This window comes from Psammomys obesus, unplaced genomic scaffold, assembly GCF_907164565.1.
Source record: "Psammomys obesus unplaced genomic scaffold, mPsaObe1.curated_primary_1811, whole genome shotgun sequence".
Lineage (NCBI taxonomy): Eukaryota > Metazoa > Chordata > Mammalia > Rodentia > Muridae > Psammomys > Psammomys obesus.
In genome coordinates, this window is record NW_026587216.1 from 17,065,091 (window position 1) to 17,091,104 (window position 26,014).

Genomic DNA, 26,014 nt, shown 5'->3' on the forward strand with positions numbered 1-26,014 from the left:
CATTTCTATCTCTGTAACAGTCTCTTTTCCAGGACTCTTCCCAAAATATCCACTCACCAAGACCACCTGGCTCTGTTCCCCTCTAGTGAGCCAGGACACTGGAGTGTTTCTGCAGCATTCTCCCTTCTCCGAGGCATCACTGTCCAGTGCTGTCTTTAGTTCAGTGTCTAACGCTGTTGCTTTCGTCCAATAATGGTGCTTCACACGCTGGTCCAGTCTTACAATTGTGTAAGGGCAGAAGGTAAATCATGTTGGTCTATCAGTTGCTGAGCGGTGAGTAAATGTTGACAGACGGCCTGCTATACATGAGAGATTGGAAAGAGACTCTGAAAGACATATAGTCTCATTCCTCACCTCACCACAGCCCAGCAGGAGAAAGCTTTCCAGTTACGGGTGTGATAGAGAGGATGAAAATGTCATGAGAGTAAGCAGGGTGACAAAAAAAAAAAAAAAAAAAATAGGAAGATCTAATTTAGTCCAAGAAATGAAAAATAAATAAATAAATAAAATAAAGCAAGAAAGCTACCCAAGATGGAATATTTTAGCCAGAATTTAAAGAATGAGGAGCATCTGGTATGTGTGCTCTGCAGGGCAGGAAGAATGCCAAGAGAAACAGCCAATGCCAAACATGTGTGGCAGAATGGAAACCCTGGGATCATCCAGCCCAACACTTAGACTTCCAAATCCGGAACAACGGCCCAGAGACCCTGTGCCAGTGCAGAGCAGGGCCCAGAGACCCCTATGCCAGTGCAGAGGGGAGCCCACACTGAAACCAGGACTCCCATTTCAAGCCTGGAGTTGCTCAAATGAGCAAAGAGAACACCAGAACATCTCGCATCGTGGTAATTGTCATTTTACGGTCTGTGATATGGCATGCATGACACCTAACCTTATAAGTTATTTTCATTTAAAGAATAATTATCGCCAAAATTTTACTCAAGATATATTTTTAATTGCCAGTATTTTAATATATTTACAAAGTACATGCTGTGAAGTGTTTGCTTTTTTGCTTGTTTTTGTTAAAGTACAAGAGAGCACAAAACAGAAAAGAAAGAGCAGTCCTGTGAAACCAAAAAAGAGTCTTAATGGCTGGCATGTGTTCACTCAACTTCCTAAGTGTCTGATGAGACCCAGGAGGATCCCACTCGGCAGGCTAATCTGAGAGTGCTTTCAGACATTTGGAGAGAGGCAGCCACTGCCCCACTCAAAGCTCAGTGTGCATAATAAATGGCAGTTAAAGCTCCCTGAAGATTTTCAACTTGAAACTCAATTGAAACTATGTATACATAGATTCACTAGAACAGACTTCGGATCTGTTCCAAAGTATATTTACTTTTACCATGGGTGACCTGGCTACACACAGCTGCCTTGTATTTGCATAGCTATTTTCCCTCGGTTACCCTAGGTATTTCTCATGGATGGCTTATAAGATTGAATACATATCAAATGTCAATAGAATTCAATATATGGCGCTTTCAATACATATATACAAAGAGTCAGCTATGTACCAGGACTAGAAATACAGTCCCAAATCCATCAATCTGGAAGGCTCTCCTATGATACTACTGGCCCCTTTCCATCCTGACTGTGTCTAAACATGACTTAACTTTTATTAAAAAGACAATCCGCCATATAAAACAGGCCTCTGCTAACTTCTAAGCTTTGCAAAAACGTGTAGTAGTTCAATAATTTAGGTGTCAAATTTTTCCATTTTAGTTTAAGTAGCCCAAGCTGCCAGCTGCTTGAAGTCATCGTCTTCCTCCGCCCTCCTGGAAGATGCTGGAATGTAAGAGTGAGAAAGTCAGTCATTAGTGCCATTTATACTCTCAGCACAGAAAACAGGCAGGAATTACGCAGAAAATGTGTTTACGTATACAAATCAGGCAGAAGCAAGTACTGAAACAGCGGGCCTGGCTAGCGCTCTGGGAACCCGTGTGAACACAGGTCGCAGGGAGGGTAGCAGACCTGCTCTCGACCGCTGCACAGAGGAGGGCACGGCCTTCCTGCTGGGCTGGGCTGGCAAGGAAGAGGAAGGCACATTCGGAAGCTCCATGTTTGTCATCTTCTTATTTAATTCCTCCTGCTCCAGTTCCTCGAGTTCCGCCAGCAGCTCATCCTGAACAAGGGAGAAAGAAAGAATTACGCAGTTAATGTTTTCCGGAGGTGGGCTTCCCTAAACACAACAAGAAGAACATCTGCTACCCGAATAAAACTGCTACCCAGTGAAACGGAGTATTTATTTTAAAACTAAGCTCTTCTTTTTTTGCAACACTGAGCAATGATTAGAAATGAATATTTTGGGTTGTACAAATTTGTTGTAGTTAATCTTATAATACTTCAGTAAACAGCTATTCAAGTAATTTGTGCTGAATATATAATCTCCTCAGGTTCTGGAAATTCACACCTTGATTGTTATTTTCCCAGTGTGCTCGCTTTTTTTTTTTTTCTCCTGTTGAGAATCTCTGCCACTTTAATTAGAGGAAATAAATATTTTTATTTGAGTTAATGTTATTGAAGATAAAACAAGCATAGAAAAGATATATTGCACAGAAAGATTTTTTTTTTAAGATACCATAGTGTCTCTATCAAATCATCAAAGTCAATATAAATTGTGTGTTTATGTGATTTTGTTCACAGTGCTGGGGACAGAATGCACCTTGTTAGTGCTAGGCAAATGCTCTTCCTCTGAATTATGTCCCCAACTCATGTGCTTGTTTTAGTAAAACTTCAAAATTGGTGTAATGTGTATTTTCATTTACGGTGGCCCCAGAACGTCTGCCTTCATCTTGGTGCAACCTCTACCCCACACCTGTAGAAAGCTAAGGTCAGCTTGTGGCCTCAGAGATGTGGATCAGCTCTTGCCTAGTCTGACATAGCTCACAGCTACCTGACTTGGGAAGCCCTCCAGCATACATCGGCCCTGCTGGAAGTGAGTGGCCATCCCACAGACCTGGCGATATGCATGATTAATGTAATCCACTCCGAATGCTAGGGAGAGAACCCAGCTCCTCTGCAAATGCAACAAATGCTCTGAACGTCTGAGCCATCTCTTCAGCCCCAGACCCCTACCGTTTTTTAACACTGCTTAACAGCAAACCGTTTCCTAAGCCTCATGGGCCACATCTCCACTTGTTGGACTCATCCTCTGTCAGATGACATAGAAACAGGAAGCTGTGCTATTCTGTCCCTTTGGAATGTGCCTAACAACGCCCTCATCCTGGACCCGTGTGGCTTGAGGGGAACCACTGAAATTTTCATTGTGGGCTCCACGAGTGTAACCAGAGTCTTCCTGGACTATGGGACTGAATAATATCAATGGAATGGGAGTGTAAATAATGCCTTTCCACAATTACACAATTACTTGTTTTATAGGCTGAGTAATAAACAGAGGCAGCCTAACTCCCAATTTAACAGCCACAGAGCACAATCCATCTGCTGCTTACAGAGTGACACCGTCTGCTCCATTTGGCCAGATGTGAGAGCTCACGCTCCCTCATAATGGGACTATTTATTCTCCAACCATTACAAGTCACTAACTTTACATAATCACGTGCAGTTTGCTTTTTCCTTAATAGCTGGAAACCTAATTAAGAAGCTGTTTCCCAAACTAGTCATCTTTCCTTGAAATCAGCTACTAACACCTCATTTCCCTTCTAGCAAACTCACTTGCAATAAATATCATTTATCTGCTAAGCAGTGAACAAATTGTCTGTGTCACGTGATAGGAAGCTGTCACCGACAGCAGCCGCAGTACACACTCTTTGGTATGGCACCCACCTCATCAAAGCCGTCAGCAAACTGAACCCTCTGAGAGAACGCTTCGGAGATTTCCTGGGCAATGTCCTGCTGCTCTGTTATATCCTGCATCAAGTCGTCGATCTTGTTCAGATCCCTGGGAAACATTTTGTTGGGGTTTTAGAATCTCATCTTACAATTATGAGTCTTGACTTAATTCCATGTGAAAACCAGATTGATTTCAGATATACTCATTAGTTATTTCAGCACTGTAACAAAAATCCCTTGGTTCATCATTTAGTGATTAAAAAAAGAAATACTAATTGCATGTCAAAAAATTTAGCCATCCTATACAATCACGTGTATTTTCAGTATTACCTTCTACCTCTGAGAATCACTTGAAATGACACAAGTGTGTAAATAACATTATTTGTACATCAGTCTGGGAAGAGCACCTGGCATGACCATGACTAAGACAGCAAGGCAGCTCCCAGCAGCCTTTCCTGAAGCAGCTCTTTATGGAAACTAAGCTCTGGAACAGGAGAATTACTTTCTATAACACAGTAGCTCTGCAATGCTGACTCCTCGAAGGTTTTCTTCTGAAGACAATGTATGGGAGGGGGCTAAGGACAGCTGGATTTGAGCCAGCATGCTCTCTCTCATGAAGGCCTAAACCTCAGCAAATGAAGGCAGGCAGGTCCAGGCTCAGGACAGCTGCTTCAAACTTTAGTTCCTGCAGGATACAGGCCAGGTTCTATCTTGATTCTGTAACAGTGTTTCTGAATCATTCCTCAAATTCAGAACTAGGCCAAGCTGATTAGCTAGAAGAGAAGCGACAGTGTCCTCCATTATTAAGTAATCTCAGCCCTGAAAGTTTGTGCCCAGTGAAACTCTTCTTTTCTTCAGTTTCTCAGACTACCACTACAAAAACTGAGAACTTCAACATAGCCTCATATGCAATCAAAAAGAATTCTTTTATCATTTTCCTACCACCCCTAACGCTCAATACTTATTAGAATTGTAGCAAATGTGTTTATTAAAGGGAGTGTATGACCGAAGTTTGTGACTGAACTTCTGCCCAAAAAAGGACTGTTGTCTACTAAGAGAACCAGAGACAAAGCCTGGCTTTGCCACCCTCTTCTGTCAGCTTAGCACAACAGCAGCGGACTGGGACAGCAATCTCTGAAAGGCTAGAATGGCAGCTGTTTGATGAGTTACCAAGGCAACAAGATGTCCTTAAGGAGGTCTTCACAACCCCAATCACCTCTTCCCACCCTCTGGAACCAGAACCGCGTCTAAGGCCCGCAGCACTTGCTGTGCGCATGCTCCCTTGGACAGGAGTCTACTCTCACTGTTCCGAATCAGCCAAGGGCCAGGTCTGCATTCCCCACTGAGAATGCAGACCAAATGCATTCAGAGTACTGACTGTGTGGCAGGAACTGTGCTGGATATATCCAGCATCTCACCGAATTTCACAACAACCAGAGGAAGTAAGCAAGAACTTACAGGTGAGGAAACTGAGTTGGGAGAAAGTCTTTTGCCAGGGTATGTGGCAATTGTGGGAACAAGATTTCAGCCAAAAAACTATAAACCCTGGCCCCTGTAATTAATACTTAATCTCAATGGTTTTCTTTCTTTATTTTTTATTACAATTTATTCACTTTGTATCCCAGCTGTATCCCCCTCCCTTTCCCCTCCCAATCCTGTCCTCCCTCCCTCTTCTCCTCCCATGCCCCTCCCCCAGTCCACTGATAGGGGAGGTCCTCCTCTCCTTCCCTCCGACCCTAGCTTATCAGGACTGTCTTCCTCTGTGGCTTGGTAGGCTCCACACACACACAGCCCCAATAGAGAGTGGTTTTCAGATATTAGAAAGTGTCCGTCCCAGCCTGGGGAACTTGGTTGAAAACAAAAGGTCTAATCTCTGTCTTAGCTGATGGAGGCTGGGTTTCTGCATGCTCTTGTGCAGCTTTCAACTAGATGACAACCATTATTCTACAGTTCTTACCCCTTCAGTGATGTTGTCATTATTAGAATTATAGAATTGTGGTCTTTACAGCTGGGATTTCATAAAGGAACTGAGAAATATTGGAAATATTGGTAATAGAGGAAAATTCTTTGTTTTTCTTCCTTCAGTTTTTTTTAAATTTTGTCAATGTACATTTGAAACTACCTCTGAGAGAGCATTCCATTCAATACACTAAACAGTGACCCAGTCTTTCCAAAATCATCATACAATTTCAAAGGCTCTTCTCAACAATGAAGACAAGGAGTCTGGGTCACTCACATGTTTTCATGAACTGCTTTCATGGCCTTGGCTGCAAAGCCCATGTTCCGTAAGACCTCAGTGTTGGTGTGTGAGTTCTCTAGAGCTTCTCGCTGGAACTCGATGGTGGAAAGGGTGCCGTCAATCTGAGTGAGCTGCTTCTCAAACCTCTTCTTTCTCTTCAGGGCCTGCAAGGCAGCTACATCAGGAAGAAAGCAAGGTTTGTATCAGGAGAATCAGCTATGCTTACTTAGGAGGCTCAGACCATGCATGATGCATGGACCCAGAACTGATGAAACCTGAAGACAAACAGCACATTAATCAACTCAGAGGCACTTACAAGGTACATCTGCCGCTCCATCTCTACACCAGACCTTCTCTCTCAAACACCCTCTCATTCTTTCTTCCAAAGATCTGGCAAGTGTAAGAGGATGGGGAGTCCTCTTTCATAGTCACAAAATAAGCCACAGAAATGTTTATGCTAAAGCTGGATCTAGGGGAAAGTATAGGTTAGACATATTAAGAAAAGCCATGCAATAAAAAGAAAATCAATCTTTACAAGAGGAAAGGTTGTCGTCAAATCTAGTCTTGTTTTCTTAAAGGCAAATTTATCAAGACCCAAAAAAGTAAAGTGATTTGCTTAAAGGCAGACAGCTTCTGGAGCTGAACATCTTGATCTGAACTGAGATGGCCCTTCAGGTTGCACCTAACATGAGTGTACATGAAATCAACACAGCTAAAGTTCTGCTCAAGAGCTAGATGGCTCTCTGGTGAAAGAACGAAGCAGTGCCTCTGAGAAATAAGATCTGACTAGTCCCCTACAGGCCCTTTACCTCCTTCACCATGAAGCCATGAAACCAAGAGGATCCTTTGATTGGGGCACCCAGTCGGATAACGTCCAAAAAGGCCACAACATCCAGTTTGGCAAGGCATTTGGGGAAAATACAAGAACAGCAGAAATATGCTCTAATATGTGCAATACATAATACACAGATAAAAGATACCAGATTTGGCAAAAGAAGTGCAATAGTTTGTGGATTCAGAAGGAAGTAGGTAAGTTATCACAAATGTTAGGAAAAAAATTCCTCAGTCTGCTCTGGTCGATCTGTTTCTGCAGATCCAATGGATTCAGTCATTTATTCCAAAGATTTCTCATTGTGCGGAGACTCACACAGCCATGACCTTTTGGTTTTCACTAGTGATTGATGCAGCTCTTTTCCTCCCCTCTGGCTGCCTGAGGGGCAGCACCACCAGGAGTGACACAGTAGCTGCCTGAGCCAAGAAAAACAAATGCTTACTACTGAAATCCTCCACACTGAGAAGGGAACAGAATCTAAGGCAGAAATTTAAGAAAATGTACAAGACCACAGCCCACACACCCGTTCCATCTTTGCATCTGAATTCAGAATCCGCTTTGGTGGCAGCAAGATGCCTGGCTTTGGCATGGTTTGTGATTCTTCTGATACAAAGCAAAATCAACCCGAATGTAAAGTGACCAGCTGTGGCATAGTGTGAGAAGGAAAGCCATGCAAACAGTGAAAAGAATGTAAGAACCAAATGAAGACTCTCGGGACGGCAGAAAATCTCTCCTGTACTTTACTGTCCTGGATGCTGGCTTCTGCAGTCCTGTCATGATTGGCAATTTTTTTTTTATTGTTGTTAAAGAATAAACCTCAAAAACTTTTTTGAGAATCCATATTAAAATATATATATACTCAATCCCATTTTATCCCTCTTTCCTTAAATTCCCTTTTACTTTATGTTTAATTAGCGTTCTGGCCTTTTAAAATTATAATCAGCGTGCAGTATTTTTTTATGTGACTCTATTTCAAACATAGTTCATTAGCTTGTTTAGTTGCCCATGAGACAGGATCTCATGTAGTCCAGGCTGGCCTCAAACTCATGAATGTCTTGCCTCAACTTCTAGTATCCGAGAATCTCAGGAATGCAAGACCATGCCTGGCTCAAAACTAAAATACCTGTTGCAAATTGCATGTAACTGACAACATGCTTGATAGTCATTATTTTTAATGCATATTTTAGTCTCATTTATTGTAATAACTAATTTGTTACCAATGTGATATTTTGTACATTTTCTGCTTATTTATTCATTATCCTCTTTTTTCCCCATTATGTGGAATGATAAATATCTTTGTTCATTTTTACTTTGATTTGTTTTTATTGATTAGTTGTACATACTAAATTTAGACCTCTGATGCATATACTTGTATTTATATTTGTGTATACACACATATACATACATACATGTGTAGTTGTAAAACCCTGTTAAAATTAATATCTACATGTTATTGTTTGGAAACTAGATTCTCCTGGCATGACAGTCTACAATATCTCATTAAAATAATCAAAAAATTTACTTCTATAATCCCATCATTTCAGAGACGTAGGCAGGGGAGATCACAAATTTGAGAAAGGCCTAGGGCACCATAGCCAATGTCAAGATAGCCTGATCTACACAATGAGATCTTTTTATTCAGTAAGATACATTATTAATAATAATCAGGAGTTTGGTTAGTTGATGTTTGCTGATCTTTTTATCATTTCAACTTTAAAGGACTCCTGTTAACACCCCAATTAAACTTATTTTGATTGACACTGAATATAGTGTTTACTGGTTTATTTTCTTACTATTGTTCCCTGTATCTCACATAAGTCTAGTTCTTATATTTAAAACATTTTTCTGGAGTGAGTCTTTTTTTTGTTCAGGAAAATATTTTCACACACACACTTACATATGTAAACATATAAAGGAAGATACACATAAATCCTCTGAATACCTACGTGTCTAAAAACGCCTTCACTTTATTAAAAGTGCTAGCTTAAATTTTACATACCCCTTTATTAAAACTATTTCAAATATTTAATATGCTATTCTACTGTCTTTGGGCAGTAACATTTCAGCAATTCACTTAAAAACAAAAACTCGTTACTTTGTAGGGAGATAATGTGCTTTTTCCAGAACTCTTCTGAAAAGAGTTAATATTTTGTTTTCATCTACAAGTTATGAGAGTTCAGCAGCAGATGAATGGGTACTGCCTTTCTTTTCTTAACTAACCATAGGCATTACCTTATTTTAACCATCCAGTGGGTACTCCCTGGCAACAAACAGGGCTGAGACAGCTGGTGATGTCTTTCCTGTTTCTGAGGTGTGGGGCTCAGCACACTTGTGGGCACAGGTCCATTTCATCACCACAGGCCGCAGGGATGACGCTGACTCTGCCAAGGGCCACACAGCACAGCGGCATTCCTTGCAGGCCACGCGTGGTGCTGCTGACGGTGACTCAGGCATTCTAGTTGATGGTAGATGATGGAAGTGCCTGGCTGTCGCTGGCCTGACCTCTGCCCCGTGGCCACCACGACCCCTTTGAGGTTGGCCTCGGGCTCCACTCCCAATCTTGCAGTGAATCTGCCCATTGTAACACAAGGAGTTGAGGGCCTTCAGTCAGTGCTCTGCCATCTTCTTCCTCCTGAGCAGGAAGTTCGCAAGGCCATCCATTGCAGATGAGCAGGCATAGTGGCTGCTCTTCTCGCTATGGTGTCTGGATACTTTTATATTGTAGAATCAGGTTTTTCTTCAGCTTGAGAAAATGACTTTTCTATTATTTCTTTTGTTTCTCCTCTGTTATTTCTATGTACTCTCTTCCGAAACCCTTATCTTTATTTAATTTACACCTTTGCCGCCTTGGTGAACATTTTCTTTTTTTGTTTTGTTTTGTTTTGTTTCTCTTTTGAAATCCCTGTGAGTCTCAATACTGACTCTGTCCTACTTTTCCTCACCATGCTTCTTTGCAGGAGATTTTTCTGCTGAATACAAGCAGGGGGGAAAGAAAAGTTGTTTTGAGCTTTTTGATAGGGTCTTGCGTGGCCCAGGTTGGCCTGAACTCCTGATGCTCCTGATTTAGCCTTTCGTGGTGATTTTAGTACGTGCTACCACACCTTCCATCATGTTTTTAATTTCTAAGAACATATTCTAGTTTCCTAGTTGCTGACTATGATGGCAGCCTATTATTGCCTCATAAAGGCAATAGCTTCCTTAGTCTTCCTGAATACAAACATAACTTGATTTTTTAAAAGTCTTTTATTCTCAACATTCTCTCTCTACTGTGACCATTGCTTTGTTTATTTTCCTTCTCTTGAAATTCTTATCTTCTTCTACGGGTTCATATTTATAAATTTAAAGACTAGAGAATAGTATGCCCTGTGGATTGATATATAAAATAGCTCCTGGAGAAGGCCATCGCGCAGTGGAGAGAGGGCCGTGATTTCCTTCCATGGCAGGCATAAGAACAGCTGGTGATTCCTACACTCTGGCTTTCTGACACTATCAATTTCTTAGCAAATACTAATGTTCTTCCCTGCCCTCCCTGTCCTCTCAGATTCTCTGCCCACCTGCCCAGCTGGAGGTTGAGATCTGCCTAGAGTCTGCTTTCTCTCCCTTTTTGCATGCAACATCCACAGTTGGAGCCCTTGATAAACAGCATCTACATTGTAATTACAGAACAGTTCTCATTTATGTAACCTGTACTTTAGGGATTATCTAAAACTATTTTTTTAAGTTAACTGATCTAAAGTCCTTATTGTAATATCACACTTAAGTAAGGCTGAGCATATTAATGATCAGGCTGGATGAGGGACTCTCAGTGCACAGGGAGAATGGCCAAATGACCCTATTTTTGTCACTCTGCCCAGGGACTCAGAACTACTGTTGGTCTATGACACTGGTATTGGTCATTTACAAAGTCCGTTCCACCACACCTCAACTACGCCTAATTATAAACCCTTTAAAAATGGTAGAGCTGCTTATGACCCTATTTTCTTAGCAACCGCTCAAGTTCCTAGTGCAGTCAACAAAACTAGGAATTTCTATATATTTCAGTGTGGCAGTTTGAGTAAGAATGGCTCCATGAGCACATATATTTGGATACTCAGTCTCCCACAGACTGGAAGTATTTAAAAGGATTAGAAGGATTAGGACGTATGATCTTGTTGGAGGAAGTGTGTCACTGGGGACTGGCTTTGAGAGTGCAAAAGCTCATGAGAGGCCCAATTTCTATCTCCTCTCTCTCTGAGGATTGATATGTAAAACTCTCAGCTCCTTCTCCAGCATCATATCTGCCTGCCTCCATGTTCTCCATCATGATGACAGTGGACTAAGCCTTGAAAGCACAGGCTGAAGAGCACAGGGTTCTGCTGCCCTCGAGGTGTGTCTCTTCTTATCTGGGAGAGGAGCATTAGCAGGAAGCTAGCCACCAATTAAATGCTTTATTTTATAAGAATTGCCTTGATCATGGTGTCTTTTCAAAGCCGTAGAATAGTGATTACAACACCCAGACTGGGGTTAAGCAATTTACAAGATTTTTGGCATTTAATCCTCAAAGAATACTAAGAGAAAGCAGTATTATTAGCTTTACAGGAGGTTCAACAAGTATTAATTGAAAACTGCCATAGCTTTCTGTACCTGTATAATAGCACAATATCATAGAAAATATATGGTCCTTAAGCCTGGAGTGTGAATCTTCTATGCCTTAGCAAATACCTGCTCTTGGAAAAGTAATTTCCTCATCTCAAAGTTGAGCTTGCTATTCTACAGATTTATATTAAGTATGACTAAGGGATTACAAGAATTAATGATATATAACAAGACCACCTTATATACTACTTGGGTTTTATTTAGTAATTAAATCCTATTATCTGTATAACTTTCCCAATTAATGAGTGTATACATCTTATTTGTAATTACTTTGGCAAACTGTCCACTGCTTTCCAGATAACCGCCAACATGAACACAATACAATAAAACACCTCCATCTTGTCATAGGGGCAGCAAACAGTGCTATTTGGCAGACTATACCTGAGAAGCCAGACTCCAACTGCACATCTCTTCCCAGCCACTGTGTCATCCCTGTCTTATCAGGCTGGGTCGATGCTTATTGAAAATTCAGCAATGTGTATGGTTCTAAAGGTGTTCTTCATTTTGTAAAGAAATATTTAAGTTCTTCGTTGATAAATACGCCATGTTTACCATTTTTAAAAATCTACAGATTACTCTTGGAAGTCGGGAGACACCATTTGGCACAAGAGAGGCTTTGTGATCTGTGTCTGTGGTTTAATCCTACCTCAACCACTAAAGAGCCTGGGTGTATGTTGACCTAGATGTAGTGTGACCAGCTGTCTTCCTGCGAAGGCTCCTCTCCCAGATAACAAGAGCCACACCCTAAGGACGGCAGAACCCTGTGCTCGGCGGCCTGTGATTTCAAGTCCCTGGCTTTGTAGAAATTATGTAGTTTCATGGAAAAAGACTTCCAGCTTTTAGGCATTAGGCTAAGTGAATACGAACAAGGGCCACTGTGGCGCCTGAACGTTAAGATTCGGACCACCACGCCCATTTCCTTCACAAGGAGTCAAGAGTCCCACAGAGGGAGCCGCAAGACACAACCCCAAGCCTCGCACACGCACATGTTGTTTATCAGACATTAATTTATCTGCACGTATGTCCATGCTCACTGTGAGGAGTACGCAGTTGCCACTGCAAGTGTGGGCCTCAGAGGACAGCTTTCAACAGTGGGTTCTCATCCTGCTGGTTGAGGCAGGATCTCTCTCTTGGTTCCTGACACTACGCAGTAAAGCATGCAGGCTAGCTGCTTCACTTGACTCCCCTGTCTCTCCCTGCTTCACAATCAACCACACTGTAAACGCGGAAGCCGACATATGGTTCCTTGCTTTCAAAACACTTCGAAGAAATGTGAAAAATCCCTCTAGAGTTGGCATCTCAACTCCAACACTATAGTTTCCGATTCTGGAGACCACAAACTGGCCTAAGCCAACAGGGGAGAAAAATGGATGGAGCAGAGGAAAAGGCCAGCTTTGTTTTTCTCCTATAAGAGAGTAAAAAAAAAAAGATTCTGTATGATGAAAACAATAGTAATAACAATAGTAGTGCCAGGATGGCAAGAAATGGCACTGGACACGAGCCTCCAGCTCAGAGCACCAAGAGGAAGAGGCATTGCCCAGGGACGTGGGGTATAGCCCTGGCTTAGCACAGCTGGCTCCATCTAGTGGGGCCATGCAAGCCATGTGTTCCAAAGAAGCAAGGCATGTAGATGTGTATTCAAGATTGACTTTTGAATTGTTTTATCTTAATCCTGTGTGAATAAACCCAACATCTTCTGCATGGTTGAATCTGATCCCAAGACACTTGAAAACCACTGTGGCTTTTTCCCTGGTGGCTTAATACTTCCCCCAGTCATCGAGAAAAGAAGCCGTCAGTTCCTAAAAGCCAAGAAGTACAAATAGGTCTCCCCATGAAATGCTTCTATATGAAGTGATGAGGCCCCTGAGTGAACTTGACTTCGGTTCCCAGTGAGTGAACAATTTGAGAGAGAAACAGCTGTCTCCCTCCCGCCCCCAGCGGCAAACAAGTGCTACAAGGCAACCATTACTCTGATTTGGCAAAGGACACTTTTAGAACCATGTAATTTAACTCACTTTGAAGGTATAATTCAATCTCCCAACCCCCTGCATGTGCTGTTGAGCGGCTTGTGAGACCTGGACAAGATTCTTTCTACAACAAAGGCATCTATTGTCGGCCCTTCTGGGTGAGAAAGAGCCAGAGGTTCGTCTCCTCCCTTAACAGTGACATGCCCTTAGCCCGGGAGCTGAGAACAGTGCGCCCTGTAAGTGCACTGCTAACAGGCCGCCTGCTGAAACACTTCAACCCTTCCCTAAGGCCAAATGTACCAATCATCCACGCACTACAAAATTAAACCAGACCGATAGAATTCCAGTCTACCATGCCACCAAGGAGGGACATTTTCCACAATCAATGTCACAGAATTCAAGACAGCAGAAAGAACTGCCACTTCATTGTTCATATTATAAGCAAGACATCTAGACTTTAAAGGTCAGTCTATTCCCCTTCATCCAAGGTGTATATAAAAGGGGCCATTGTTAAACTGTAAGAAACTTGGGGAGGCTGACACATGCAGTGAACATAGATAAACCTGTTTGTGAACTACCCATGAGAATATGGTTGTCCTTCTCTTGCTCAGGAGTGGCTGATGGACTCTAAAGAACTAAATAATGAGGCTCCAAAAACTCAGCCAAGTTATGAGCATGCTTAAGAGACAGACGTCATACATAATTGGTTAGGTCATCTTCTGTTTCTTACTGGAAAGTCTCATGATCATGTTTTACGAGGGACTTTTAGTATAAGCCCTGCTCTTACGCATATGCAAATTATCCATTAGAAAATGCCTCCATTAGTGGTACATAGCTTTAGTTCCCACAATACAGCTTAAACAGTTCTGCTCAAAGTCATGGGTTATGTTCAAAACAGCTAAGGAAACAACATAAAATTTTAAGACTTTTACCCAGAATCATCCCATCATGAATTGTCCTGGACCTTTACACTTTGAAAAAGATTTTCCTTCTCCTCCTCCACTTCCTCCTCTTCATCTTCTTTTTCCATTCACTTCAGTCTCCTAAGTACATTCTGAGTATATACCACATGCCTGGCACTATTAGGTGACAATTTCAGGAAGGCAAGATGTGAAATGGACACCTAATCACATATTCCTCGTTCCATAAGCCATACACATTAATTATGGATGGGGCGGGGCTCAGCAAGAGAGGGTTGTGAAGTACTTTGGAGGCCCTGTGGAAAAATAGGGTGGTGGCATTTATGACTACTATGTAATGTACCCTGTGCCCATGGACACGAACATACATAAATTACGTTTGGTCTCTAGTGGTAGAGAAGACACACAGGAAGAAAATAAGAGAGATTTATGGGGTATATATTTCAAAGCCCTATATACATACATGCAGCATGCTGTTCAATAAAATGCATGATGTCTTCCCAATGCACATTTCAAACCAATATGAACTTTCTAGCGTGGATATATGGGAAATCAGCAACTATATACCTTGAAAATATCAGCAAATCACATCAGCTGCTTCCTATGTATAACCTCAGTATTTTCAGAGGTCCCCAGTAAAGAGGATAAACAGCAACGTGCTTTAAAAAAAATGACTAGAGCACAACAGTGATGTGTGGGATTATGTAATGGGAGGATAGATAAAAATGAGTAAAACTGGGAAGCTACATCAGCGGTGTTCTGGAGACGGAGCACTTGGAAGTGATCTATTCTGTAAGCAAGCCATTATCTGTGAACCATATTTTGTGTTTTAAAATATTGATGACTGATTAATATCACAGTATAAACAATTAGAAAGCCAGGCTGATCAGCATATTCATCCTTCTTCAGGGGGACAGGGTGGGGGGAGCACAAATCAACCAAGAAAATTGAAATTATTGTCTGATAAAAAAGAAAAATGAAGCTCCTGTCCTCATTTCTAAAGATGAGGCCTTCTTGCAGGAGAGTATCGTGGAAGAGAGTATTAGACGAGGTAAATCTAAGAGGTCATGATTCAAAAACTGCTATTGACCTCTAGTGGTCTATGACAAAAGCACAAAAGATGAATTTCAAATACCCAGTAAGATGCTCATTCCTTATAATTAATTTCTTCAGAGGTCAATTGCCAAGCAGGTGCAGTACTCAGTTATTAGAGCAACATACAAATATATTCATTAAAATCTACTTGATATTCTTTGTAAAAAAAAGCCAATTAATTCTTTGGCTCTGGGCAAAATACACAACAAACTGGAACTGTTTATTTTTATTTGCTGCTGTTATTTATAACCTCACAAATTAGCAAACTTTATGACTCAGTTGTGACTTAAAATGTCAGGAAAATGTGTAGGTAAGAAACTAGCGAATATTAACAGAAGGTCTCAGGACTAGAAACTGTGCTGAATTTCACAGGGGAGGCATGCTTATGGATATCATTTATTTAGCATATATAACATGTTTTATATAATTATTTTACACATATTTAATATGGTTCTCTACTGTAACTGTAAAATGTATCATGAGGAATTAACGTTTGAAAATCCAAAGCGTTTCTCAAGTATTTGATTCAATAATTTTACCAGCAGGAACTGGAGAGATGGTTTAGTGGTTAAGAGCCCTAACTGTTCTATTCTTCCAGAAGGCCAGCGTTCAATTCCAAGCACCCACAGTGACGCTATATACAGAGGCTCCAATGCCACCTTCTGGCCAATGCAGACACAAGCCATGGGGTGTACAAGCAAAACAGCCATACATATAAAATAAAAATAAGTTATAATAATAAAAAATTTTATTAGCCCAAATTTCTATTCAAGCCTGGTATAAATATGTAAACTTTATTTTATTTATGGTAGATAATAATTTTTAATTGTCTAAATCAAGAATTTAACTTTTTAAAATATTTATTTATTTGTCTATGCATGAGTGTTCTATCTGCATGTGTACCTGCAGGCCAGGGAAAGGCATCAGATCACATTATAGATGGCTGTGAGCCACGATGTGGTTGCTGGAAATTTGAACTCGGGACATCTGGAAGAGCAGACAATGCTCTTAACCACTGAGCCATCTCTCCAGCTCAAATTTAACTTTTAATGTAAGATTTTCCACTCTAATTCAGAATGATTTCCTTTCCCTTGTCTGTAATTCAGATCACAGTTCTTGCATGCTTGCTTGCTTGTTTTCTTTCCTGGATAGTGATTAATTTTGTTGTTGTTTTAAGTCAACAGCAGGCAAGATTCAGGAAGAAATGAGGGACGTTCCACAGAACTTTGAGATTTAAAAAGCCTACACCAGGTCTAGTCTTGCCCTGTCTGTGCCATGCCTATGGGTAAGGATGTAATGTCCCAGATACTAGCCCACTGGCATGCCTGCACGCCTGCCTGCCTGCCTGCCACCATGCACCTCACCATGCCACCTTCTGAAACAGTAAGCAAGCCCACAATTAAATGATTTCTTCTAAAAATTGCTGTGTTCATGGTGTTGCTTCACAACAATAGAACAATAACTAAGATAAGCACCAAAATAGATGACTTATGCCCATTTCAAAACTGACCTACAAAGCAAGAATCATAAACTCAAAAGGCTAAGTATTAAGTACCTTGCCTTAAAGGTCATTGACTAGAAGATAATTTTGTTTTCTGTTACGAAACTGTCTGGAATTAAGTAGTTCTGAATGCCAACAAACACAACAGTAACACTAAATCCATCCAGGAGTGGCTCAAAGGACCCCCTACCACAGCTTCTCAAAGGTGTTCACAGCTCATCATTTCAGTCCAATCATAGTCAGTAAAATATTTTCTAACTTACTTTGGCTAAATCAATAAAATGAAAACAATATAAATCGAAGAAAGTTGATGTCAAAAATTCATGTCACATTTATTTGAAGAAGGATTCAAAAGTCTACACACTCTTAGTTTCAAAGAGGTTGGAAAAGAACACAGCAATTGCGAGAAGCCAATGACTTCCAAATATAAAAACTACTAAATCAACCTCATGGCTTCTTTTCTTGGTGGCATACTGGTGAAGAAAGAAAGCCACAGGCCACCCAGGGGCCTTCTGACTCAACCCACAGCAGAAGCATCCAGAAATTGAGCACTTCGGTTCTGTCATTCACGCTTGGTCTCTTGAAACACAGTCTTGTAGTGTGTAATTGTAAAAAGCTCCACAGTGGATCTCATGATGCTAACATATTTTCAATCCCTAAACCAGTGTCTGTGAACCACAGCTGTGTGATGCTATTTTAGGTTTGGAGACACAACTTGCAAGGTATGTAGGGTGTGGCTAAAGAAAAAAGCTAACAGAACTAAGATGACAAAGGTTGGAAATATAGGCCAGTTTTTTCACATCTAGATGAATAAAAACCTTCTCAAGTATTATCTGTCGAAAGGCCATCAAAAGGCTTTGCCGAATCTTAGATGAAACATCCTGCTATTCTGCAGTGGCCACCTTGGAGAGGTCTCAGGCAACATGCCATAGGGCCTTGGCCTCACATCTTTCTTATCAAATATTTTAATAAATGTTTATGTGACAACAAAAAAGTCTGATTATAGCTGGTTTACCAAAACAAAATAGTTCACATAAAATGGGAATTTTTTTAAAAAAATTCTAAGACAACTACAGATGTTGTTTAATAAGAACAAATGTAAAATACTAAACATAAGTTTAATATAGAAATTTAAACAAGGACAGGGGATGTTAGCAAGGATGAGAGTTGTGGTAGGTTGAATGAAAATGGCCGCCTACAGGCTCACAAGGAATGGCACTTCTAGGAGGTATGCCCTTGTTGGAGCAGGCACAGCCTTGTTGAAGGAAGTGTGCCATTGGGAGTGGGCTTTGAGGTTTCTGTTGCTCAAGGCAGGCCCTGCGTCCCTCTCTCTTCCCCACTGCCTGCCGATCCAGATGTAAAATTCTTGGCTATCTGTCCGGTACCATGTCTGCCTGTTTGTTGCCATGCTTCCTGCCATGACGATAAAGGAGTAAACCTATGAACTGTAAGCAAGCCCCAATTAAATGCTTTCTTTAATAAGAGTTGCTGTGGTCATGGTGTCTCTTCACAGACAAGAATTTAAATGTTTTATTTATTAGTCTCTCGTTCGCTTGCCCACTCTCTCTCTTTCTGTGTGTTTGTGTGTGTGTGTGTGTGTGTGTGTGTGTTTGTGTGTGATATGTGAGTGTGCGCAGGCACATCTTATGATGCTTGTGTGGAAGTCACAACTTTTGCAAGTTGGTCTTCTCCCCTCCAGCTGTGTAAAGCCCTCTTACCCCAGAAGAAAAAAAAAATTAAAGAACAGCTAAGAAAACAACAACAATAAAAAACTTAGTTCACTCCATGAGGCACAGTACTTAAGCATGTGGCTGAGAATATAAGTTTTATAGAGTCCTTATCAGGGACTGGAGGGACATGAGAGAGGGAAGAGCCAGAGTGGGTATGATTCTTAGGGATAACACAGATTTTTGAGGTTAGCCCATTGCAGAATGAATGTCCATGTGGAGCTTCTGGGGTGAGATGGGCGGAGGCAGTTGATTGTGAAGTAACACCTTGCGTGGATACTGGTTAACGCTCTCGTTATACAACTCCGTGCAGGAGCTACCACACTGAGAGGAGCACAAAAGGGTCAGACAACCGGAAGCCAAGAAAACAACACATGATAATGGCTGGTTTTAACTGGAAATGGGATAACTTGAGGATGGGATAAGTCTGAGACCTTCCACGACCCAACAGACTCCTAGAACCATAATTCCCGGGCACGACCATGCAAGCCAAACCATGAAGTCAACCTAGGTGCCCACCCACAGGTCACCAGAGAGGGAAAATGCAAGATGCATCGTGTGCCCGTCAGCATCCGTCACTGTGATGATGAAAAACAGCCTAGAGGAGGAAAAGTTTCTTTCACTCCTAGTTTCAGACATTGTTCCTGGTCCACAAACTCCATTACATAGGACCTGCAGCAAGGCTGAACATTATACAGAGGAGCACGTGGCAGGAGTCTGACCACTTCATCCTAACCGATAAGCAGCGGCGGGTGGGGGGATGAGAGTACAAGACAGAACCCCCAAGAGTGCAGCCCCAAGGAGCCCCACTCTTCAGTGATGGCTCACCTAATGAGTTTCTATCATCTTTCAACAGCCAATCACGTGATGTGCAATCACTTGACAGATCCACTGATAAGGTCAGAGAACTAAAGATAAAAAGATCTCAAAAGCCCACTTCTGCACACTGCTAAACTGGGGAACAAGCCTTTGACATGTGGCCTTTGGGGAATACTCTCCATATAAACAACATAAACAACACATACTCCATAGACTGTTGCCATACAGAAGAGTAAAATGTTTTCGAACACAGGCAAGTGGATTGAACTGAAAGATTGTACGTTAAGCAAAATGAACCACACGCAGAAAAACTTTATCTCATACTTTCACTCATATATGGAAAACAAAACAAGTGAAATGAATGTAGAAAGGGGACCATTAGGGATAGCGAGAGAAACTAAGGAGAAGATAGGAAAAGAGGGGATTTATTATATCAAAATTGATTTATGATAGAAATGTATATATGTATGTAGAAATGCCACAGCGAATCCTATTAACGTGTAATTAATATGCATTGTTGCTATTAATAATAAAAAGCATAAGAACAGTATGAACTTCCTTAAGAGCTAACTCGGGGTGCTAATGAGGTCCCAAAAGAAGCTCCTGAAACGTTTCTTCTGGAGTAAACAGAGGGCATGGGAAGTAGCTATTTCTCATCCAGGTTCCTGAATGCCAGCCAAAGGAGAAGTAATGGGAAGGAAACAAGAGCAGCTGGCCCCTCCCATTTCTAGCCTCACTGAATAACAGGTCGTTAGTGGTGATTAGAATCACTGAGCATCTTCCCAATTCAGCGTGTGGAATCTACCAAAAAGCTCCTAAATTAGAATCTCCCAGGGGAACCTGAGAGTTAGCATTTTAATAAGCATCCAGAAAGAATCCCAGCGCCACTGTCCAAGAGCCACTCGCTTTCTCTTCAGAAAGGAGGCCATCAGGTAAGCTACCTCTCCCAGGAGACTTTCCTCGTGATCTTGCAACTTAGGGCTGCCTCCCTTACCTGAGCTGTGTTTGCCCTCCCTGGACTGGCATTCAACCCTTTACACCAACGTCCTCCTGGTCCCAGTGTGTGAGGTGGAAGAAGGTGGAAAGTGAAATCAACAGCTGAGCAAAGAGTGGGCTGGGAACACGGATAGGCTCCATATGGTCCCGATCCCAGTGCATTACCACCCAGCTCCATCTCCCACCCAGCCTTGGCAGTTCATGTCCGCGTCCAGGTTCAACCTGTCCATTCACACCCAGGCTCCGAAGTGAAGTAGTTTGTTTCCATGAAGGACTCTGCCTCAGAAACTCATTTCCCCAAACAGACCTTGGAGGAAAGAAAGCAAATGACTCCAGCACCATATCTCGCTGAAATCATGTATAATGCCACTGAAGAGGCCTTTGCCTAAATCTGCTTGCCCTCTTTTCTATCAATGTGCTCAATGCCTATGGCCTGCTAGATAACCCAACTAGATCCACACCTTCTCATATAATTACATAGTTGCATATCCTCCTCCAAATGTATGATTTGAGGCCCTGGGTGAGATGAGCAGCAGGGCCAGGACTAGACAGAAGAAGGAGCCATAAAAGCATTAGCTAAGGCAGCACTCACTCTGAGGGTCACAGTACCCTGTCCCACGGCATTTCACCAGCCTCTCTAGGCCCAGCATAGTTAGCCAGCCTTGGCACAAGAAAAGTCTTCAAGGAAATGGGAATGGGGAAGTTGAGGAAAGGAAGACTTGGAGAAGTGTCTACTATCCTCAAACATATGAAAGGAAATGGAGAATTAGTTAATGCTATTCTGGAAGACAAAGCTTGAGCTAATTTCAATTTCAAAAAAATTGCTACAGATCAGGGGCTGATGTTTATACAGCTGTGTCACTCATCCACACAGCTCTGAGTGTCTGTATTCTCACTGCTATGTGAGAAATAACTACACAAGCCAACTGACTGGTCTGAGGATGACAGCGATACAAAGTTACAGTGAGAACTGTAAACCGAAGCAGGACTAACTGGTCTAAAACCAGGACTCTGAAGTACAGCACCAAGTGCTCTGGGTCAAATTACAACACTCAGTCTGGAATACTATATTTTAGCAAAATCCCCTATCTGGGATGTTATGACTTGGGGAGGGGCATGCGTGAAAAAGGGGGAGGGGAGGGTGGAACTGAAAGGGGAGGAGGAAGGGGCTCATGGGAGGATACAAAGTAAATAAAGTGTAATTAATAAAAAAAAAAAATGGCCTCATGAAGAAATAGGAACAGACACTTGTAAGGAGTGTTGCCAAACCACACACTTCAGCTTCTGAGGCCACCATCCTGGAGCATCAAGAGTTAGGTTGATTACCCTAGCTCAAGAAAGTGTACAAATATTCATCCCCTCTGTGACCTATGATAGGGAAAGGACCCTGGAAGCTGGGGAGGGGGACAGACCGGTTTTTCAACCTCATTAACAATAGAAAATTACAGTGGACTTAGATTTCTACTCAGAACCGGGCAACAGGGCAGAATCCGGAATCCCTTTCTTGAGAACCTGACACCTGAGTACAATTCTAATCAGTTAGAATTATTAATCTCTGGAGGCAGGACCTGGTGTCCAGGTGACTTCAACAAACAGGCAGACGATGCATTGCTCTAGGAGACATGGCAAAGAAGGAGGGAAAGAATTAAGTGAGGTGTAATAATTTGCCCAAAACAGAGCATTAGGTGTAAAGCAAGAGGTCTAGTAATCTGAACGAACTGCATTTAAACATCTCTGGCCTCCTAAAGTTTTTAGTTAAGTTATAAACTCTTGTTTACTCTTTAGGACCATCAGATCCTTGACTACAGTGGTACCGCAGGTACTGCAGAGCCTGTTTGGTTGTGTTGCACACTCACACTCTTTCTAGTACGTGACCATAATAACCTCTAGAGAAGTTTGAGGTCAAGAGGTCAGAGTGAGCTACTTCTCGTTTCCTTGCTGCTAGTTATAATTCAACCGATTTTCAGGAAAAACGGATCAACAGGTGTACTCTTAAATAAATACCCAGTAGTGCGCTGGCAAAGCAATTTGTTTATCTGATTTATGAGATCAGTGAAGCTCTAACTGTCCTTTCGGGTGCTCCAGTACACCATGATTGGAATACTGAGGCAGGCCATGCCAGTGCGTGGAGTATGCCCTATGGGAGGAACATTCCATCAAAATCCAGCTCACTCACTATCCCTGATTTGAGATTAAACAGGCACCATGCTGACGTTCACCTATGGGTCCAAGAGATTCCCATCACCTGTTCAAACCTGGGGAACTGGAAAGTACCCTATAAACCGCTATAGTCAATCTGCACATTTAGGGTATTTGTAGTTTTATCAGTGAGGTCCATCTTTTGACGTGTACTATGCTTATTTAAACACTAGCCAAGAGTGGTGGTGCATGCCTTTAATCCCAGAACTTGTGCAGGGGCAGCAGATCTCTTTGAGTTCAAGGCCAGCCTTGTCAGCCTGAAATATACTGATGTCCACTACACTGAAGGACTTACGATTTGATAGTCAAAGAGCTGCTAAATTGGAGGGACTGTTTTCTTGGTATTCTCTTTCTGATGTCATTCAGAAATCTGAATGAGAAATACCTGCTTCCCACATCCTCCATTTACTCCAAAAGAAACATTTCAGGAGCTTCTCGTGGGACCTTCTTAGCACTCTGATTTAGTTTCTTAAGGAAGTTTGTATGGTTCTCACAATACAAACTATTTGGCATTGTAGTTCAGAGCTTGGGATTCAGAGCAGCGTGCCCTGCTTTGCTCTATTGTCTTCGCTGTCACATAGAAAATTCCGGGTCTCGATAAACAAACAAATAAATGAAAGATAAATTTAAAAAAATTAAATTTACTCATTTCACCAGTAAAGCTCCCTTTGGGTAATCAAAATGCTGTCGATGTTTCTGTTGTTATAGAGACATTCTGACTGAAGAACTTGTAGTTTCTAGTGTGGCCATTCAGCTAAGTTGGCTGACACATCAGCTTAGCATCTATAGAAGTAAAGCTTCGACTGAAAATACACTGTATCTCTCAGGCGGCAGTGTAAATTACAGCTAATTTAGCAGTGTCACTGTAGAGCACAGAAACCTTTTACTGCTCAACAGTTTGGGTCTTTTTTTCCCTATATGTCTGAAAGTGGTCTTCATGGCTAACAGAAGGGAATGTTTGTGTGTCTACAGAGTTACCTGGTTTATTTGGGAGACACAATGCTATTGATGGTGCTTCTAATGTACAGGCTTGTGACTGAATTCATTCCATAGCTTAGATTAAAGATGATCTCTTGCAAGCCAGCCTTGGCTCATTCCCAGGGCTACTACCATCAGTGAACTCACATACCTAAATGATGATGAATCAGTTTTTGCTCCGATTAATTGCTAGCTCACAAAGCACCTGTAACTCCCCTGACTTAAGGAAGCTGGATTGGTACTCAGCATTCTCTTCAGATGTTTTGTCCTTGTTTGTCATGTAAGCTGCACATAAGAAACACCTTAGCACACATTTCTGGAAACCAGTATAACCCATATTATGGTACATTTCATTCCTTGCAACAAATCTACATTTTTACAAATTCCTAGAAACAGATGTTCAATCTCCCCTATGATTAAATGGACATTTACTGAGTTGTCACTGGAAACCAAGGAAAGATGAGCACACACTTCCAAGCAATCGACAAGGTGCCTGTGCCTTGACAGACACTCAGCAAGTCCTAAGAGTGCACAACTAAAGAGAAGGGTGGAGTCAAAGCGTGGCCGCCGACTTTTCAGCCAGCTGTAATGGCATGGTCTCTGCTTAGAATACCACCAAATAAGCTCCCAAAATAGCTTTCAACATGGAATAAAAATAAAAACCAGGCCTTAACTCTAAGCCATACTGTATTGTGACAAAAGTCACAGGCAATAGCAGAGAAGAAGGAAACTTGGCCTTTCCATGTGGGCAACAAAGGCATGTGTACCAGGCCCACTGCTCTACGAAGAGGCAGAGTCTAGGTCACCTCCATGAGGCATCACTGCTTTCTTGAGTTGAACATGAGTGTCATCAGGATGAGCGAATTCTTCTCAGGGCTTCACTATGACTAACCTGGACTGGGGTGTGACCCAGGGGTAAAGCACTTGCCTGGCATGAAGCCCTGGGTTCCGTCCTTGGTACCCCCTAGACCATGGCAGATGAAAGCGAAGGATGAACATGAGGAGAAGGAGAAGGTTCCTTCCCCCAAACCACTGATAAGGAAAAGAAGTCAGACATGGGATCACAAATACTCAGTTTGTCGGTCGGCAGGGTCGTCCACTGACCTGGTATGAAGACCTAACCACTTTATCTCCTTCCTGCTGGGTTTTCATGCACACGGCAGGTGCTGATGAGGCCTAGCCCGGTAGAGAGCTCACCATGCTGCACAAACCAATGAACTCTGACAAAGAGCAAAAGGTTCAAGGCACGTCAGCCTCACCGAGAGTCATTACCGACTCAAAGTCCTTTGTGTGCACTAAAAGCCAGTGACAGGAAACTTAATATTTAATTCCTTGATTCTGTGTTGTTGTTGTTTTTTATTTTTTGTTTGTTTGTTTGTTTGTTTTAAGATTGCAACTGCACAGCAGGCAAGTGAAGTTTTCAATAGAAGAGGATAAACAAGATAAACTAATAGAACACTGGAGATTCATTTACATCTGTGACTTGATCACAAACATGCAGGAGAAAATTGGTGTGTATAGTAATAGAGACAGCAGAGCTGGGCTAGACAGCGGTGAGCCAAGGGTGAAACCCAGGGGGTGCCGGAGAACGCACTCACAACCTAAAATTCCTTTTGTTGCAATATTTTTAAAACTCAAAAATAATACGCAAAATACCACACACACACACAAAAAGAATTTTAACAAAGAATTACCAAGTCCAAGACATGAGTCCAAGACAGGAGAAAAATGACCAGTAATATTAATTTTGCCATTACAATTTTGATTCCAGGCTCATCATAGATCGGTTTGGGTCATTTAAATATTACATACAAATGTTGCTCATGGCAATTACTGGACGTTTTGGCGCTGAACATACTGCCAGCCTGGCAGGTCCTGGCTCAGCTCAGCTCAATCACCAGACTCTAGGGGTCAGGTCAGTTCCTAGAAGGGCGGGGGTAGGGGGTAGTGTTGGGGGCGGAACCCAGGCTGGAGATAGTCCCCAGGGTAGGGCTGGGAGTGTGTGAGAGCGGCTTGGCCTGGGGTACAGCCTACCTCGCTTGTTCTGGGAGCCATGCTTCTTGGCTAGGGCGAGCTCCCTCTGGATTCGGTTCTCCAGGTACTCCTGCTTCTTGGTCAGCATCTCCTCGGTCTCCCGGAGGCGGGCCAGTGCCTCCTGGGCGCTGGGAGCCGCGCGGGCCCGGGAGGAGCGGGTCCCTTTAAAGAATTTGCCCAACTTGCTCATGGCCGAGAAGTGGAGGGCGAGCGGCCCTGGGCACTGCGGACAGGTGAGCCCCACTCGGAGCCGACTTTGCTCCTGGAGTCAACAAGTTGTTTCGGCAGG

General features: G+C 42.2%; 1 protein-coding gene across 1 annotated transcript; it reads right to left on the minus strand.

The window, feature by feature from the left end:
- Positions 1-930: 930 nt before the first annotated feature.
- On the minus strand, positions 931-26,014 carry Chmp4c (charged multivesicular body protein 4C). Its single transcript, XM_055603399.1, has 5 exons — positions 25,726-26,014; positions 6,020-6,197; positions 3,778-3,892; positions 1,966-2,116; positions 931-1,779 (listed from the first exon to the last, which is right to left on the minus strand). Exons 1-5 carry the CDS (start codon positions 25,913-25,915, stop codon positions 1,718-1,720), a joined length of 696 nt encoding a protein of 231 aa, XP_055459374.1. The 5' UTR covers positions 25,916-26,014; the 3' UTR covers positions 931-1,717.